We start from the raw sequence: 18,056 nt of genomic DNA, 5'->3' as shown, positions 1-18,056 counted from the left end.
AAAATGACAAGACTGGGAAAAGTGTAAAGAATATGACCAAAGAGACAGAATTCATCTTAATATTTTAATGAACTATATATTGCCATTAAACATCACCCTCTCTAGTAGACCTGATAGAGCCTAGCTATAGTCATGTGAAATGACTGGTTATAGCTAATTCCAAAAACATTGCTGTCCTGCAAGGCAGTAAAAATTTTACCAGCAACCTTCCCCTGGCACAGAAGATTGCAACCCCCAAATTCTCTCCAACTTCTTAAACTGGAGCACAAGTTTACCCAATTATTATACAAAGTCATGCAAAGATATCAGAATTATGAGGATCTCTTTACACTCAATCACTGCCCATGTGAACAAGCAACAGGCAGGACATGGCCCTAATGTAGCTAAAACAGAATGAGATGCTAATCAAACTGTTGCTTGGTTCCATATTTCAGTCTTTTGGGTGTTATTTAAAGTGAGAAAAGGAGGATAAAGACAGTGGAATGTGCCAGTTTTCTTCCCTATGACCACAAATGCATCACAAGAGTCAAATAAGAGGTAGAAGAGGTTTTCCATAAAACGCTGCTTGTCCCTTCACTTGCAGTGTACATTACAATAGCTACCACTGACTACATGAGTTGTTACAAAAATCCTACACCATGTCACATGCTTCTTACACAATTGTATTCCAGTCACAATTTCGATCACATGCAGATTGCTAGTGTTTTTATTGCTGATATACACATACAGTTTTAATCACCCTCCTAGAGAAACTCAGCAAGTGATCATCAAAGTATAAAAATAAGAAAGAAACTTCAGGGACCAGTGGAGAGAAGTCTCAGAGCACAGTGGCTAACCACTTACTGTGAACTCACAGTAGCACTTAACAGTGACCTCTCACAAGGTCTTTAGGTCAAGTGTAACAAAGAGCAAAAGCTCTGAACACTTACTTGAGTGCTGTGCAAGGGCTCACTGCTGCAAAAGTCTTGTATAGGCAACCTTATTTGAGTGTGCACATCTTTTAAGTTCAGTGGGAAGTGCATCAAGATACTTATGTTTAAGTCTTTGCAGGAGCAGACCCCTAAGTATGGGAGGAGGTTATGGTCTGTTTATTTAAATAACACTTTTCTGAATCTGAAGAGTTGTTTTTCTTACCTGAAGTCTAGTATTCATTTCCAAGAAGTAGAAATTCTTACTGGAGTCCACAAGGAATTCTACTGTTCCAGCAGAGGAATACTTTACTGCTTTGGCAAGAGCTACTGCTTGTTCTCCCATTGCTCTTCGAGTTTCAGGGTCTAGAAAAGTGCTACAATACAGAAATAATGCCTTACTTTAGTTAAAAAAAAATTATTCTCCAATCATTTCATCTTCTGCTTAAACTACAGTCAAAAAAGGACAGCATCATTGTTTGAGTTATGAAAACATGTTAAGGCTGTCAAATGTATGTCTTTACATTTGTATTACCCCTAAGTAGATATACTGCATGCTTTACAATTACTTCTAATGTACAGGAAATTCAGGATAAATAACCACATTCTCTACAATGTAAAATAACAGAAGACAACTCTTAGAACAGTGAGATCTATAATAATGTAAATTAAATGAAAAAAAATACATACAAATCCATGCTAATTTAGAAGGCATATCTATTTGCAAAAAACCTGTAACTAAAAAATCCATCCAGTGGAAATATAAATGCCAAAATACCAAAAGACAAGAGGCCTAAGTGGAATTTTTCTGAGTCTGAATTAAAACAGTGTGGTCATTTAATTGATATTCTATGGAATAAAGAAGTTTTGGAAATTAATGGAAATTAATTTATTCAGGTTTCTTATTGGTTGCAATAAAGAATATATGAGCATTCATAATATTCAACTTGAACACCATCAACACTATCATGACTTGAATCTTCATATCCTCTATTTACTCTTTCAACTTTTCTTGTAAGCTGAAGATTAGTTATCCATGTTGACTGCAATTCTTTCTTTTCCACAAATCCTGGCCACACTCAAGGGCACCCAAAGAGCAGTTCATCTATTACCTTGGGAGGACTGTGAACACTGTCCAAATGCCAAGCTTTCTCATTCTAGGAGAGCACCATGCCACTTCCACTGGTCCAGTGAATTCAGACTCTGGAAAGTACACATTCTCCTTCTTACTGTCCTCTGTACTCTCCTCTAGTAATTAGAGCTAGATATATTTCTGTGGCATTCCATCAAAGCTGTGATGGCTGCCCCTCAACCTGATACGTTGATCTTCAATGAAGGACAATGTGTAGCTGCTAATCTTATAAAAGATTACAAATACACTCATCATATTTCTGTTTTGACTTACATTAGGCCCATAAGTCAGTTATAATTTTAAAAGTACTTTTGCAAGGGAATAGAAAGTTACTTCTACCTTACCTCTAAGTTACTGTTTAAAACTAAAATGCAAAATATTACATATTTCTTAAGATGGCTTCAGCAGTGAGCCCTAATCTGTAAAAAAACCAATCAGGAGCCTCCACCTATCTGAAGTGGCCCCAAAGCCAGTGAAGCCCTATCTGGGGCCCAGGACTGCATTCAGACAGAAGCCAAGTGCTGGGTCAGAACTTGTCTTTCAATACTTACTGTGGTGTTTTTCACTGAGACCTGAACTCACAGACGAGCTAGAGATGCCTGCCACAACAAACCATATTTGATAGGACACAAGAAGTGAGTAAACTAGGAGACAGTGGAATCCTTTTCTTTATTGGAAAAGTGCTATTTCACTCCATCCCTCCAGTGCCCACACAAGCAGATTCTGATGGACTGTAAGGTAGGCATTTCCAGAACTTAGGAAAAAATTTCTTTCTTGGCAAACAATGGGACCAACAGGAAAAGGAAGTCAAGACTCCTTCCAAGAAAGCTACCAGATCCTACATCAGATGAAAAGGAAGATCAGAAGATGTCAAAACCACGTTGTACCTATCAAGAAGAGACACTGGTAAAAGAGTTTCATAATATTTCTTATTTTGATTCAGTAAGAGTATAATACAACCCAAAATCAACAATTTATAATTCAGTGTGGGGTTTCTGCAGGGCTTTGATCATGAAAGGTCAATGAGTGGCTTATGAAGAACAGAACCTTCTCAACATCAGCTTCATACTCTCTTTCTAGAATAACCATTATTACTTCTCATACAGATTAAAGATGGTTACTCCCCTTTATTACAGTGGTGTCTTCCCTATACTTGTTAAATGCAGGTCTGAGATCTCACTGTTCAGCTCCTGCTGTAACCAAAGAATGGAACACAGCTGTGACATTGCTAAACTTGATCTCTGCCACACAGTTAGGCTTTATGCTCTTAAAAATGACTGGATCATCCCTGCCATCACCTTGGTTAATTAAACAAAGTCTTCATATTCCCCTCTGCTGCTTTACCTTTCATATACATTGTTTCTCCCTTTTATTACAATGTACCTTTTACAACCAAAATAACTTGCCAAATCTAATTAGGCACCACTTGAAAACAGCATTTTAAACCTGACTTCAAATCTTTTGCTCACACATACACCTCTTTTTCCTTTGACAGCTCCTATGGCAGCACTGAGGCTACAAAATAAAGACTCACAAGATAAAAGTATCAAAAAGAAAAATAAGACCTTATACTTTACTCATAAGAACTTCATTAAGCTACTGTAAAGTTGATCAAGGGCAATACAATTTGTTATGACATTGTTTCTGCAGCCAGAGAGATGAACCTCATGGGCATAAATATGCTAAAAAAGCATTTGAGAACACAGCTTTGCCCCCACATCTAAACAATGCACACCTATGAACCATGTACACAGTCACAAACAGAACAGGTTCGTGTTTCTCTTAAGCCAAAATCCTTCAAGGATTTCTAGACAAAGTGATAGGAAATGTAGAGTCTGATACACATCCATGCTGTACAACTCTAAGGAGAACTTGTAGATAGAGTCCAATTCAACAATGCACCCTTCTGCTAAGCTCCTGCCTACATACGTTCATTCAAATTGTCAGTGGCTTTAAGCAGCACTTTGGCTATTAATTTGGAATCTGATCCTGACATACTTGACATCATATTGAGATCTTTCAGAGTTTAGTGCTTAGAGAAAGGGAAAGTCACTGCTTATGCATCTTCCAAGGACAAAAAAATTCCTGAGAGAAATTTAACAACAGTGCATGCAAAGAAGATAACAAAAATTTTAGACGTTTCTGTCACAGGCAGAAATAGAAACAAATATTTTAGTTCTCTGAACATCTTTTAATTAAAAAAGATACCACAAAATCATCATTTAGGATAGATAAGGCAACCTTAACTCTGAATGTATGCAGTTAGGATTAAAAAAAAAAAAAAAAAAGGCATAATAGATCAATTATTTTGTGCCTGAGACTAAACTTTGAAATTTTGCAAAACTGTTAAGAGACTATTCTAAAACCTTATTCTGAAAATCTTGGGTGCTAAGGTTTAACCTCAAGGACATGGAATCAATGCAGAAAAGTAGAGACAAAGAAGAAAAGTAAGCAGATAGCTAGCAATTTCTAAGGACTTGCTCACTGTGTATGCTAATAGGGATCTTGCACGTCAGTACAGAGTGCAGTGTCAGGGCACTGTTCCATCATTCCTTGTCCAAGGTAGGCCTGAAAACATAGAGAGAAGGTTTAACACAGCATCCTGAAGCTCAGTATTTTGACATATGATGGTTACAGATCATACTTCAAATCTTGTGTTCAGTTTTGGCCCTCTCAATTGAAGGAGGACACCAAGGTCTTGGAGCATGTCCAGAGAAGGACAATGAAATCGGTGAAGGGTCTGGAGTACAATCTCATGAGGAGCAGTTGAAGGACCTGGGGTTGTTTAATCTGGACAAAAGGAGGCTCAGGGGAGACCTTATCACTGTCTACAACTACCTGAAAGGAGATTGTAGCAAGATAGGGGTCGGCCTCTTCTCCCAGGCAACAAGTGACAGGACAAGAGGATATGGCCTCAGGTTGTACCAGGGGAGGTTTAAGTCGGCCACTAGGAAAATTTTCTTCACAGAACTGAATGTCAAGCCTTGGAACAGGCTGCCCGGGAAAGTGGTGGTACCTTCACCATCCCTGAAGGTACTTAAAAGACACGTAGATGTTGTGCTTAGGCTCTTGGTTTAGTGATGGACTTAACAGTGTTACATTTATGGTTGAACTCAACAACCCTATGATTCTAAGTGGTATTCCATGAAGGATCAACCATTTAATGTCTTCTACTACTACAACAAAGGACAGGAGTGGATGATCACAGTGAGTTGAAGAGCCTTTGTGTGGCATTTCTCCATAATAACATTCCAAAAATCTTAATTTTGGGCATCAAATAGTGCAGATAGTCAAGTGCCTCTGAACAGATGAACATTCCTTCACCCAAGTGGTGAGGCAAATTTAAAGGGCTTTAAGAGGATTCTAACAGGTTCAGAAATAGTTAGACATGTGCTCTCACCAAAGTGAAGTTTTAGAGCACTCCTTTGAGTTACTCCTCCAGTTATTGAATAGGACGTCAGTTAATACTCTTGTGTATTTACTTGTGATTGATCCTAAGGAATCAGTGGATTTTCTGATAAGCTTATAGGCCTTGTTTCTCCCCACAGGAAACAATATCTTATTAATCACTCTAGCAAATAGGAAAATACAGCCACATCCTTGCATTTTTTTCTTGCCAAAGTACAGTCTCACAGCAACTGTCTCTAAAAATGAACAGATAAGAGCTTGGGTGGCAGAGGAACAAAAACTGAACTAAGGAACAAAAGACTAATTAATGTTACTCATCTCTTCAAATGTCAGCCTCTGTGGTGAAATGAGAAGACAACAGCATATACAAAAGTGTGTAAAACCAGAAGCAAAAAATTTACAGTACACCAACTGGAAGCTTTGTGCATCACTAACTTTGCCCAGCACAAAATAAACTAGTGATGACTGGATGTGTCTTATTAAATGTGCTTCCCAGAACAGAGTAGGACAAATGACCAATGTTAAAAGGGTATAAGAAAAGTTTTTTGGTGTCCTAGATGAATCTGTGGGATTGACCACCACGGACCCCTGGATGGATCCCTTGAATACTGTAACCCCATCTGTGTGTGAACCAAAGGTGTTTCCCTCCTCATAAGAAAGAGGGTTTTTTGTTTGTTTTTAACAAAAGACTGAACTTCCCTAAGAAAACTGAAGATTCAAAGACAAAATGATCCCACATAAGGACAAGATCAACAGACTTAGCTTTTAAAAAAATTATATATTACTCTCAAAGTCAAAAGGCACTCAGTCTCTAAAATTAGACACTTAGGAAAATGCCATCATAGGAATAGAGTAAATCAAAAAAGTCTTGAGGTCATACAAAGGAAAAAACATTTTAGCCCATACCATTCCTATCTCCTGGGCTTCATGAAAGAAAAAAAAAACTCCTTCGACCTATCTCAGAGGTCTTAATGGCAGCTACTATTTAGAATAGGAAAAAAAGAAGGACAGTACATTTCCTCCATTCAGCTATATAAGAAGAGGTGTGTCCAGGAGCCATTAATCAATCAGACTAATTGAAACAGCACAGCATTCACAGGAAGGGTTAACTTGAGCCTTTAGTGTTTCTATGGTGTCTCACAGAAGTCAATGCCCTGCAAGTCTTGTAACCCTTTGAAAATTAATGGATTCTGCAGCCAACTGCAAGGGGCTATAAGGCAAGTAAGACTGCCAAAGCTGTCAACCGAAGTCTGGCAGAGTCTAAAGCATTCAACAACAAGAAGGAAGAGTTTTCACACCAAATTTTGGAAGCTATTGACTTGCCCAAACTCTTTTGTAGAGCTATAAGAGGGGATGAGGAAACTTACTGGCAACTCCAACAGAGAAGCCCAAGAAAGTTAAAAGGTTGATATTTCTGATGAAAGAAACACTCTGATCACAGCTGGCCGATGAGAGAAAGAGGGATGACCCTCTTTAATTGACCACAGGTATGGAGAATGAGCAGGCAGCAGTGACAGGTATCACCTTACATATACTTGTGAAGCAAAAGACACTCTTCTTTTAAGTGCTTAGGTATATGTATGTGCACATGCACATCATAGTGGGACCTGAAGTATTCACTTTTCACAAAAACATGGTAAGATCTTGACACAGAAGCAGCGTAAGCCTTCCAAGAAATCCACAAGCATGACCAAGAAGCATTTATTAGTGGGTTTCTATCTTTAAACTTTGTTTTTTAATTTGAAATCTAGGTCCAACAGTGTAAGTCCTGTAGTTATGATCCAACATTAACTAATAAACCACCTCTAAATAAACACCATTTGGATGATGTACTCTTCCTCACATCCCAAACTGTTGCATCACAGTGCTGTGCTATAAAAAAATACATCAAACCCACCTGGCTGAGGAAAATATTACACTGGAAATTCCCACAGGCAGTGATATACCCACGTCTGGCTTTCTGAAATCAGAAGTTCCTGCCACCCATTTTATACAACAGAAAACTAAGGAAGACCATACCTTGCACAGCAGCAATGTATTTCAGCTTCACATGAAACCAGTGAGATTAAGATCATTTAGCACTTTTGAGTTACTGGACACATACATCTCTAGTTCACTACCACAAATGGTACTCAACCATTTCATTTTAAATAGAAATATACAGAATTATGTGGGTCTCCCACAATTACTCTAACACAGTCAAATATCTGTATCTGTAGTAAAATTCATACTTATTCCATATTTTATTTTACTTTTACATCCAAAAGTGAACAAAGAAAAATCTCAGATAAACTAAGCCATTTCATACCACATATATTTGGTAAGACCTATACCCATTTTATACAAGATCATTTGACAAATTGTCAAAACACCCTCAAGAACAACATCAAAACTGCATTACAGTCAAATGACTATGACAAACATTTATTTTCTTTGTGGGTTTTTAAAAGAATAAAATTTGCTTGCATTCGTACAGTAAATAGAATCACCAGCTTTCCAAAAGTACTTTCAATTACAATGAAGCTGCATCAATAATATAGCATTCATACCTTGGTGCTTCCTCCACAACTTTCTGGTTTCTCCTTTGAATGGAGCATTCTCTTTCATTCAACCACAAGGCATTACCATGCTTATCTGCCAAAATCTGAAACAATAACACACTGCTATTAACAGAGGTGTGCACGTGTACAGTCCTTTGACTTCATACTATTACACAAAACTTATTTGTTCAGTTTCTTCCAATCTAAAATAGAGACTGGGAAAAAAAGGTCATGTAGAAAATTAATTGTATATGAACCACTAATAGAACACTTTCAAATTCTGAATAGGACTATTCTAAAGAGTCTGTATAGAGTTTGTACGTGGCAAAAACCCACTCGCTTCAAAATACGATATCTGAATTTTTGGGAGCTTATTACAAAAAACTGAAATATGATTAAAACTACATTTAGAAGCATTTTAAGTTTGTACTGCATTATGAAATTACACAAAACCACATTGTTAGGCAAAATCTTGTGTCAACAAAGAAGAGAAAAATCTCCAAGGATGCCAAATTTTGCTCCTGAATTACACAGAAGAGTTTTCAGAAAGAACGGCTAACGCAGCTTTCTCAGTAGGTGAACCACAGTGCCTTGTCTTAAACGAAGAAGAAAAAAAATCTTCAGAAACTTTGCTATCTTTTATTAAGGAGGAGAAAATTTGCAACTTCCTTAGTACTTTCAATGGAAACTAAAGCAGTAGTTTTGAGGAATTTTTTTATAAATCAGGTATCAACTACAGTTGAGAATGCAGAATCAAGTATCTAGATCCAACAACCTAAATTACACACTAGAAAAAGAACCACAAGTTCAGCAGAGCAGAGCTCCCAAATGATTCCATAATTTCAAACTAGAGGGAGAAGTAAGAAAAGGAACTCTGTACCTCTATGAAACTGACAGTATGGTGCAGCCATTTCCAATATCCAGATACTGGATTTGAGGATTCAAGTAGACTTCTTATGATGTTATACTCTACACTTACTCTTAGAACAATTTCTTTCATCGCAGACCACACCTGCTCCCTTTCTTCCTTATAAAATTTTCCCTCTAACCCATTTTTTTCTCATCTATCTTGCTGCTCCAATCTGCGGGAACCCATGCCAATATTCATGCTTCATTCTTTACTAGTGCAGTTCTACACTGAAAACCAACAAGATAAAACAAGGAGATAATCTTCCTCAAACTGTGTGAACTCAACCATATCTACTAACATTTGTGACAACGAATCTGTATTATTTATTATTCCTTTTAGCACCAGAGTGACTATGGCACTAGGCAAGATGAATTCCTGCATCTATGACACCAACGGTTGCCGAGGCGTGAATAATTTGGGTAGATGTGACTGAAAATGAGGCAGCGAACTCATGAAGACAATTCACGTGTGCTGGGCAGCATCAGATCCAGGGTGCTTTGCACATCGTAGGATCAGACGTATTTTTTTCCTCAGAAATTCTGTTGTGCTCCCATATATTTATGGAGCTGTCTAGTGAAAAAAAAAGCCCCTTCAAATATGTCTTGATGATTGACAACTTCAGAGTTCCCTAAGTTACAGCATGTCCCAGACCCCTCTTCTTCCCTGCGCAGGGGGAGGTTTAGCAGCAGCAGCACCAGAGTGGCTCCAACCAACTGCTCAATTCCCTAACAGGGGACTCGGCACGAAGATTAAAAAAAAAAAAAAATAGAAAAAAGAAATACCCAGGTACTTCCTACCCAGGTCTTCACACATTCAATCCAGATGAGTGGAGCTCTACAGAAACTCATTTGGGAGGTCCTAAGATTTTTTGACTGGTTTTTTGTGATTTTTTTTTTAATATTAAAATATTACACCTACAGAACACAGATGGGACTCAATGGAAAAAAATCACTGTCCTGTAAGTAGAATGATTTCCCTGTGAGCACTTCTGTTTCACTGTTAGAAAGCCTACATCTTTCCACAGAATTCACCTTCACCAAAACAATCAAAGGAGTCCCGGAATATTTCAATAAAAATGAGTTCCTGCGCTTCTCTCCTCTCTCTGTATTTTTCTGAAGAAGATAAAAGTTCTCAATCCAAGTAGTAAATATTTTCTTTCACTTCAGGACATTTCTCATATCCTACTACATTTCAGCAACCTGGATCTTAAATAAATGTTTTTCAAGATTATTAGTTAATATGGCTCAAAGAGACATGCATGAACATTTACAATGAGAAGATAATTATAAATAGAATAAGCCAACAATATGTAGCATTAACCCTTCACTTTTATTCTGGGACCACTGTTTTTCTTATCAGCAACTAATCATACAACAATTGTCTTTCAGAAGATACTTGCAAAATACTGAAATCATCATCTCTGAGGTGACATGAGATTCCAGTACACATGTCATTAAAAATGCATGTCACAGCTACAGGGTTTTTTTACATACCTAAGTATTTCTAAAAGAAAATTTCCTGGTTTGTGGGATTAGATGATTATGACGTTAGTATATGCTACATACATCTATATGTCAAAATAATTCAATATTATGTAGCAGAACCTCTCCTGCATGATTCAGCTAAGTTCTCTTTCCAGTTGTAGGATTGCTATTTAGCCAAGTAATAGACAGTCCACCTACTCTTACTTTAAACTCAGGTCCTTTTTATCAGATACTTCAGGAGAACAAACTTCAAATCAGTTCAAGTATAAAGTCTATTTGGACTCTATTTTCCTGTTAATTGTTTTCGGTTTTTCTCATGTTTTACAAAGTGATTGTTTTATAGCTAGACACAGGAAACTCCTTATTTAACAATTTTAAGTACCAATGCTTTGGAGAAATATGAGAATGCTAAAAAAACGTTCTATTTAAAAGTTACTGCTAAAGTAATAAATATTTGGCATCTGGTCTCAAATTGTTTGTATATTCAGCAGTTTGAAAATGAACCAAGGTCAACGTCCTAAAGCTGATTAGAACATGAAGTTAAAATGATATGCTATGATATTGTTAAAAGGTACCATCAAAGTGTTTGTGTAAGGAAAACAACATTCACTGTACACTTATTATAAACACAACTATAAATTATTAATAGCAAAGACATTTTGTTTACTCTAAGTGAAATTACTTAACAGTTCTTAAATACAGTACTACCATATTTTTTGAGGTAACTTTTTAAACCCAAAGGAATCAAGACAATGTAAAATCTGCCCCCAACTCATGGAAGTATAGAGGAATCAATCCCATCTAACTTAATTCATTGAAGAATCAGTAGGAATCTGCTGAAGCTCCCAAATCTGCAAGCCCTGAAGGAAACAGATCTTTAAGGTGTAGTTACTTGCATACACAAAAAAAGAGGAAAAAATAAGACATAGGTAGATAAATATTACTAGCCATAGCAAGAGAATACAGAAAGATGCTCTAGCAATCTGACTTCTTTTGTAACTAAGATAAATGTTGAAATTTAGAGTTCACTATATACCTTTCCAAGACCCTTCAAAAGAGAATAAGGTGGGGTTTAAATTTCATTTTTACTGTTTCTTCATTTTGCTGTTTACAGACTATTTATTTATTTTAATGTTTCTTCTTCACTTCTCCCCCTCTACTCCTCTCTGGTAAGATCCCACCTGGAGTACTATATTCAGCTCTGGAGTCCTCAGTTCAGGAAAGACACTGATCTGTTGGAACAGGTCCAGAGGAGGGACACAGAAATTATTATAGGGACTGAACACCTCTCCTATGAGGAAAGGCTGAGAGAATTGGGGTTGTTCAGCCTGGAGAAGAGAAGGTTCTGGAGAGACCCAATTGCAGCTTTTCAGTACTTACTGGGCGCTGATAAGATAGAGACAAACTTTTATCCAAGCCCATAGTGACAGGACAAGGGGAAACGGCTTTAAACTACAATAGATTTAGACTATACATAAGGAAGAGATTTTTTTTTTTTTTTACTATGAGAGTGGTGAAACACTGGAACAGGTTGCCCAGAGAGATGGTGGATACTCCATCCTTGGAAACACTGAAGGTCAGGTTGGACAGGGCTCCAAGCAACCTGATCTAGTTGAAGATGTCCTTCCCATGGCATGGGGGTTAGACTAGATGACCTTTAAAAGATCCCTTCCTACCCAAAGTATTCTACAATTCTATGAAATGCAGTAAGTTAGCCTGTGTACATAAAATAAATAAAAACATAGGAAGTATCAGTCTGAGGGTACATATCTGGCAGACTAAAAAATGTTAAATATTTCTCTCTTACAAATCATTCCACACTATCAAATTTACTGCTGTTTCACTCAATTATTGAGCTGCTTCAGGCTCTCACTGTTAAAAAAAAAACAAAAAACAACCATGTCTCAACAACATAGAAAGGGTTTATATTTTGGATAAACATAAATGAAATTTCTGTGTAACAAGTGAAGTTTCTATTGAGGAAACAAAAATGTCTCATATAGATTTCTTGTCAGGAAATATTAACTCAAGGCTAATGACGAACACAAAAATTTAGTTGCCTACATAAGATCAAACACATCACAAATTTTGAAATCATAATTTTGTTATCAAGTGTCTGAAAGAAACAACTTTTGTTCTACATTAGTATATCTGACTTAATGCTAAATTCAATAAAATACATAAATGGTCACAATCCAGAAGTTAAAGAGAATACAACTGATTTTGAACCACAAACTGACCAAAAATGGGACACAAATCCTCCTGAGTTCCCAGGGAGCATTAGATACTTCGGAACAGAATCCAAAATACTGATAAAACCACCTAGACCTTGCAAGAAAAATGTTAAGAATGGGAGTGCTTGAACTCTCACATCCTCTGCTGCACTCCAGCCCTCTAATAGGATCCAGAGTTCAAGCTCCATCCCTCAGGACAGATGCCTATAACTTTTTTTTCTCCCCCAACAAACTGAACACAGTTCACAGTCTTCCTGCTACAGAAAGGCTAGAGAATAAAAACAGGAAGGCTGTATTGTGCATGATAGCCATGTAGTTTGAGCAATGACCTAAGACACCGGAAAACACAAGACTCTAGGCCTTTTTTAGTAGAGTGTTTGAAATGTTTTGAACTTTGATTCATTTATGAGTTCAAACCTTATTAAATAAATATACAATAATTAATAGTAGTAATAATAATAATAGTACAAACCTGGATTTCTATGTGACGAGGGTTATCAATGAACTTTTCTATCAGCAAGCGATCATCGCCAAAGCTTGAAGCAGCTTCTTGAGATGAAAACCTAAAACCTTCCCTTAAATAACAAAAACAAAAAGAATAATCTGTATTTAAAAAGTATCAGCTCCTGAAGTATACAAGAAGGAACACTTATTCATTTCAGTCATCCGGCAGCCTTCATCAGTGAATACACACATCCAAAAACCAAGTTTTACCATTTGCATTTCATTCTGTAATGAGTATCCTTTTTTACTTGTTTTTCTTACAAAGACAAAAAAACCCCAAAGCAAACCCAAAACAAAACATTCTGAAAGTGCAGAAAATTTCAATGTGCTTAAAAAGTCTGAGCATTTACAACAATTATTCATATTCATTTTCTATTACTTTAGCAGAAGAAAATACCAACAAAGAATTTTAAGACGCAGTAATTACGAAGTACTTCTTATCCAGAAGGTGAAGCTCGCCATTACTTAAAGTACACAGCCTTCTTAATACTCAAGAACAGCAGAGGTTAGTTGCACATTAAAGAACTGCAAAAGTGATATTTCAGACATTAGGTTGTGTGTTCCATGGTAGGATTTTCAAAGATGCAATACATCACTTTATAGAGCATATCACCTGTACTACAAATTTTTCCCTGCATTAAGGTGTGAGTGTTACGTGGAACATTCCACATGCTTCCCTCTGTTTTCTCTTTTACATATTTAGTTACTCAAACAAATAAAGACTGCAAGATATTGCATTAATTAACTTTCTTTTTTTAACGGCCTAAAGAATACTCCTTCGGTCATAACCTGAAAAACAACTTCATGGACAGCTTTCTCAGGGTGAAACAGAACATAATGCAGGGACCCAAAGGTTTCACTGAAATTTTCTACAGGCTCTGGCACATTAGTCCTATTTATGTTGATACATATGGTAAATTGGTCTAAATTCCTGTGGGAAATACAGCTTTCCTGACATTTGGGCCCAGAATAAGAACTACAACACAACTGAGTAGAAGTTGCCATGCTTTGTATCTCTTGAATCTAGTTGAATTCCACAAACAAAACCCAGACAACAGAATCACAAAACAGGTAAAATTACAGTAGAAAAATTTGTATATTTAAAAGTATATCTTCGCCTTCTTTCAAAATTGTGGAATAACACATGCTATAATTTTGACAGAGTATACTCAATGTACAACTTTCCTAAATTCATATTTAACTTCAATATATTGAATTACTTAAAAAAGAGAAAAAGAGACATCAAAATTTGTGATTCTGTACACTACCTGATCTGTCAAAAAAACCAAAGTGCTGTAACAAACAACCACACGCAGCATTTCTTACTGAAATACATTTACAGCTATTTTAATTCCTATATCAAAGGCACCATTTTATTTTGTAAATATTCTGGTGTCACATAGTTTTATACATAATTATTCACAACTGACTTTTTCTTTTACTGAAGTATGTGCTAATTAGAAAACCTAAACTGCAATACTTGTTAAAAAAATGCAGGTGCCTAATTATCTAATCCATACATCTGTAAATGTTTTTGAACTATTTATAACAGGAACAAATATCTCAGGTATTCTGACCTTGTTTGTATCTTACAAAACTATGCAGCTGCATTTATCCAGTGATAAAAATTAATATAAGTACACTTCACTTTCCTTAGAGACCATACTAACCCAATGGAGATGGTAATGAATCTCTTTATGAATATTAAAAATAAATAAATACATCCCCAGCCATTAAGGCTAGAAAAGAATTTGTCTTAAGAGCCCCTCTGCAAGGAAGATGCAGCACAACTGTGGCAATACACGTAGTCATGTCCAAAACTTTCCTGCCCATGCTAGCCCCAGGAAAGAAGGGTATGGTAGCTTGGGACAGGGAAACATGAGCTTAATGTCCCTGTCTAAGCCCAGGTACGGTTTACCATGTGCAGCCTAATCAAGCCCTGATATTTGACAAGACACAGTCATTCAGGCTGATGTGCCTCGCCCATATGAAGACTATCACTGATTCCTCTACACTATGTCAAAGTAAAGAGGAACTCTGGTCAGAGGATGGCTGAGCAGGGGCTCTGTGCAGACCCACACTTCAAACACTACCCACCTACTACCATGGTCATATTCAGTCGTCCAGTGCAGCCACCTGCACTAAACCACGGGGCAGAGAGTGAGGAGCACAGGCTGTCCGTCAGGCACTCCCAGGCACCCCACGCTACAGGCACACCAGCTGAGCTGGTATGCAAGCAGCATAGCAAACAGCAGCAGCCAGGGGACTTTGGGAGAAGACATTTTGGTGGTTTCTCATATGAAGGAGCTGGTGGTAGTTTAGACAGGAGGGTTGACTTCAGCTTTTTCTTACGTTCTCATTAACTTTTAGTGACAGGTTTCTTTTTTTTTTCCCCTGTATGCAGATTTGCTGCTTTCAGGTGCTTCCATTACTTTCTGCTAGAAGTTTCCCAATCAGTTTGAGATTGGAACAGGGGGGGATGAAAAGCCACCATAGCCTATGCCTCTTCTCCCAGGCAACCAGCAGTAGGACAAGAGGGCAGTCTTGGGCTGTGTCAGGGGAGGTTTAGGTCGGGCATTAGGAAGAAGTTCTTTACAGAGAGAGAGTGATTTGGCATTGGAATGGGCTGCCTAGGGAAGTGGTGGATTCACCACCCCTGGAGGTATTTAAGGAAAGACTGAATTTGGCACTTAGTGCCATGGTCTAGTGGACAACGTGGTGTTGGGTCAAAGGTTGGACTCGATCTCAAAGGTCTTTTCCAACCTAGTTGATTCTGTGATTCTGAGTGTTTGTGTGGTTTAGGTTTGGGGGTTTTGGGGCTGTGGTTTGAAGGAGGTGGGGGTTGGCTTGTTCACAATTTGGGCATGAGCAGTGGTCTGTTTGGTTGTTGAGGCGTTTTTACCAGGAGAATAACATCCCTGACCTCTGTTGGAACAGGAACACAGAAGATCATAAGCAGGGAGGTTTCTGATGGATGTTGGGAACAACTTCAACACAGACATTAGATAGGTTGAAGAAGAGGAACTACCAGTAGCAGAAGACAATGATCTCTTAAGGAAGTGACCCACAGAAGTCAGCAAGGTCAAACAGGATGCTACGAGAGGTAGCTTGTGTCATTGTAAGACTGTCCTGCCACCTCTGAAAGACTTTGGAGGTCCGGAGAGATTCATGATAACTGGAGGAAGACAAACATTGCACCCAACTTCGAGAAGACCATGAAAGAATCATAAAAACTACAAGCTGGTCAGCTTCACTTTAATTCCGGGAAAGTCATAGAGAGTAAGATCTCCTGAAAGCTATTTCTAGACACGTAAGACAGTGACTGTAACTACAGTGTAACTGTTTCTAAGGTAGAACATTACAGTCTACATAGGTGCACAACTACACAGGGGAAAACCTAGCACTTTATTATTGTCCTGGAATGTACCACCACCAGTCTGTGGATCATGCTAAAGCTTCTGTACATCAATATATTCAAGGGAAAGGCAGCATTTCAGAGACCTACAGAGTCTCTCAGACAGGAATGGGCTCACAAGTATCTCATGAATTTCCACAAGAACAAAAGTAGAGTCCTGTACCTATCACAGAATAATCACCCCTGCATTGGTACAGGCTGTGGAACTGACTGGCTGCTTAAGATTACTTGGGGGTCCTGAAGGATAACAGGCTGCAGAGCAAGTGAGCAGTGCACCTGGGAGTAATGAAAGCCAATGAAATAGTAGCTGCATCAGCTGCAACAGACCAACAGCAGCAATTATTCTCCTTTATTCAGCACCTGTTAGACCTGTTCAGTACTATTAAGACCTGCTGCATCCAATTTTGGACACACCTAGTACTCAAAGATGTTAATAAGCTCAAGTAAGGTGGTCAGAGCACACACGGAGCTAGGTTTGTGGAACCTGAAACACAGTAAGGCTTTAGTGGACATCTAATAGCAGACTTCCAGAGGAGTTTTCCAAGACAATGAAGCGAAGCTCTTTATTGCACTGCACAGCAAAAAAACAAGACAGTGGCCATAAAATGAAGTGGAAGTTTTGAACTGGATGTGAGAACTGGAAAGAATGGAGAAATAGAGTAGGCTGTTTAGGGAGGCTGTGTAATCTCAGTGCCAGGGCAAAGCTCTAAGCAATCAGCTTCAAATTGAGTGTTGATGATACTAAGGATGAAGTTGGATGAGATGACATCCCTAGATCCCTTCAAACATGCACAATTCTGTATGGGGAAAAACAGGACATCTCTAAGGTTCCCTTCTCTCCCTACAGTACATTTATTCACACTGAAGTTTGAGTTGTACAAAAGCACTACTGATCTTGCCACAAGCCTTCCTGTGGTTGTCTGAAGTAAGATAACCATGCCAACTTTCTGCCTCCAGGTGATGATGATATACAACAAAACATGACTAGGGTATGTGTCTTAATATCTAGACATTTTCTGTATCATTCCTTCCTTGACTGTGGAGAATCTGAAGGCTTCTTGCTTTTACAGAATATCCTGAGTTTGAAGAAAATGTCTAGATATTAAGACATATACCCTAGTCATGTTTTGTTGTATTTCATCATTACCTTCATGTTGCCTATGTTTGGAAAGCACTTTTGGATCAGGCTCTCTGGGATGCAAGCACAGAGGCTCTTCATATACAAGACCAGAGCTGGGATGATCAACTACACTAAGAGAGAATTACTTTTAGATACAGTCCACAATAGAACTTTGAGGCTGTGAAGAACCTACCAACCTGAACTAAATGTAAACTGCTTTCCAGAAATCTGCACTTCATTTTCAACATAATTTTAAGTGGGTATCTATTATGTGAAGAGAGGCCATGCTAAATTATATTTCTCCAAACCAAGACAACTAGCTAGAGATTACATTAGAGTGAACATAGGGTTATTTCAATTTCAGATGTGGGTCAGTGGCTTGAACTATACACAAAATTCCA

At 37.8% G+C, this 18,056-nt stretch overlaps 1 protein-coding gene across 1 annotated transcript in view; it reads right to left on the bottom strand.

The window, feature by feature from the left end:
• Positions 1-18,056, bottom strand: part of PCCA (propionyl-CoA carboxylase subunit alpha) — a 270,550-nt gene that overhangs the window by 168,271 nt on the left and 84,223 nt on the right. Inside the window, exons 9-11 of the mRNA XM_029960846.1 lie at positions 13,089-13,191; positions 7,998-8,092; positions 1,135-1,285 (exon numbers count right to left, since the gene is read on the bottom strand). Of these exons, the coding sequence (XP_029816706.1) occupies positions 1,135-1,285; positions 7,998-8,092; positions 13,089-13,191 (349 nt within the window). The remainder of the gene's footprint in view (positions 1-1,134; positions 1,286-7,997; positions 8,093-13,088; positions 13,192-18,056) is intronic.

Source organism: Manacus vitellinus, unplaced genomic scaffold, assembly GCF_001715985.3.
Source record: "Manacus vitellinus isolate BGI_N305 unplaced genomic scaffold, ASM171598v3 scaffold_2_pilon, whole genome shotgun sequence".
Taxonomy (NCBI): Eukaryota; Metazoa; Chordata; class Aves; order Passeriformes; family Pipridae; genus Manacus; species Manacus vitellinus.
This window is presented reverse-complemented; position numbering and strand designations above follow the sequence as displayed.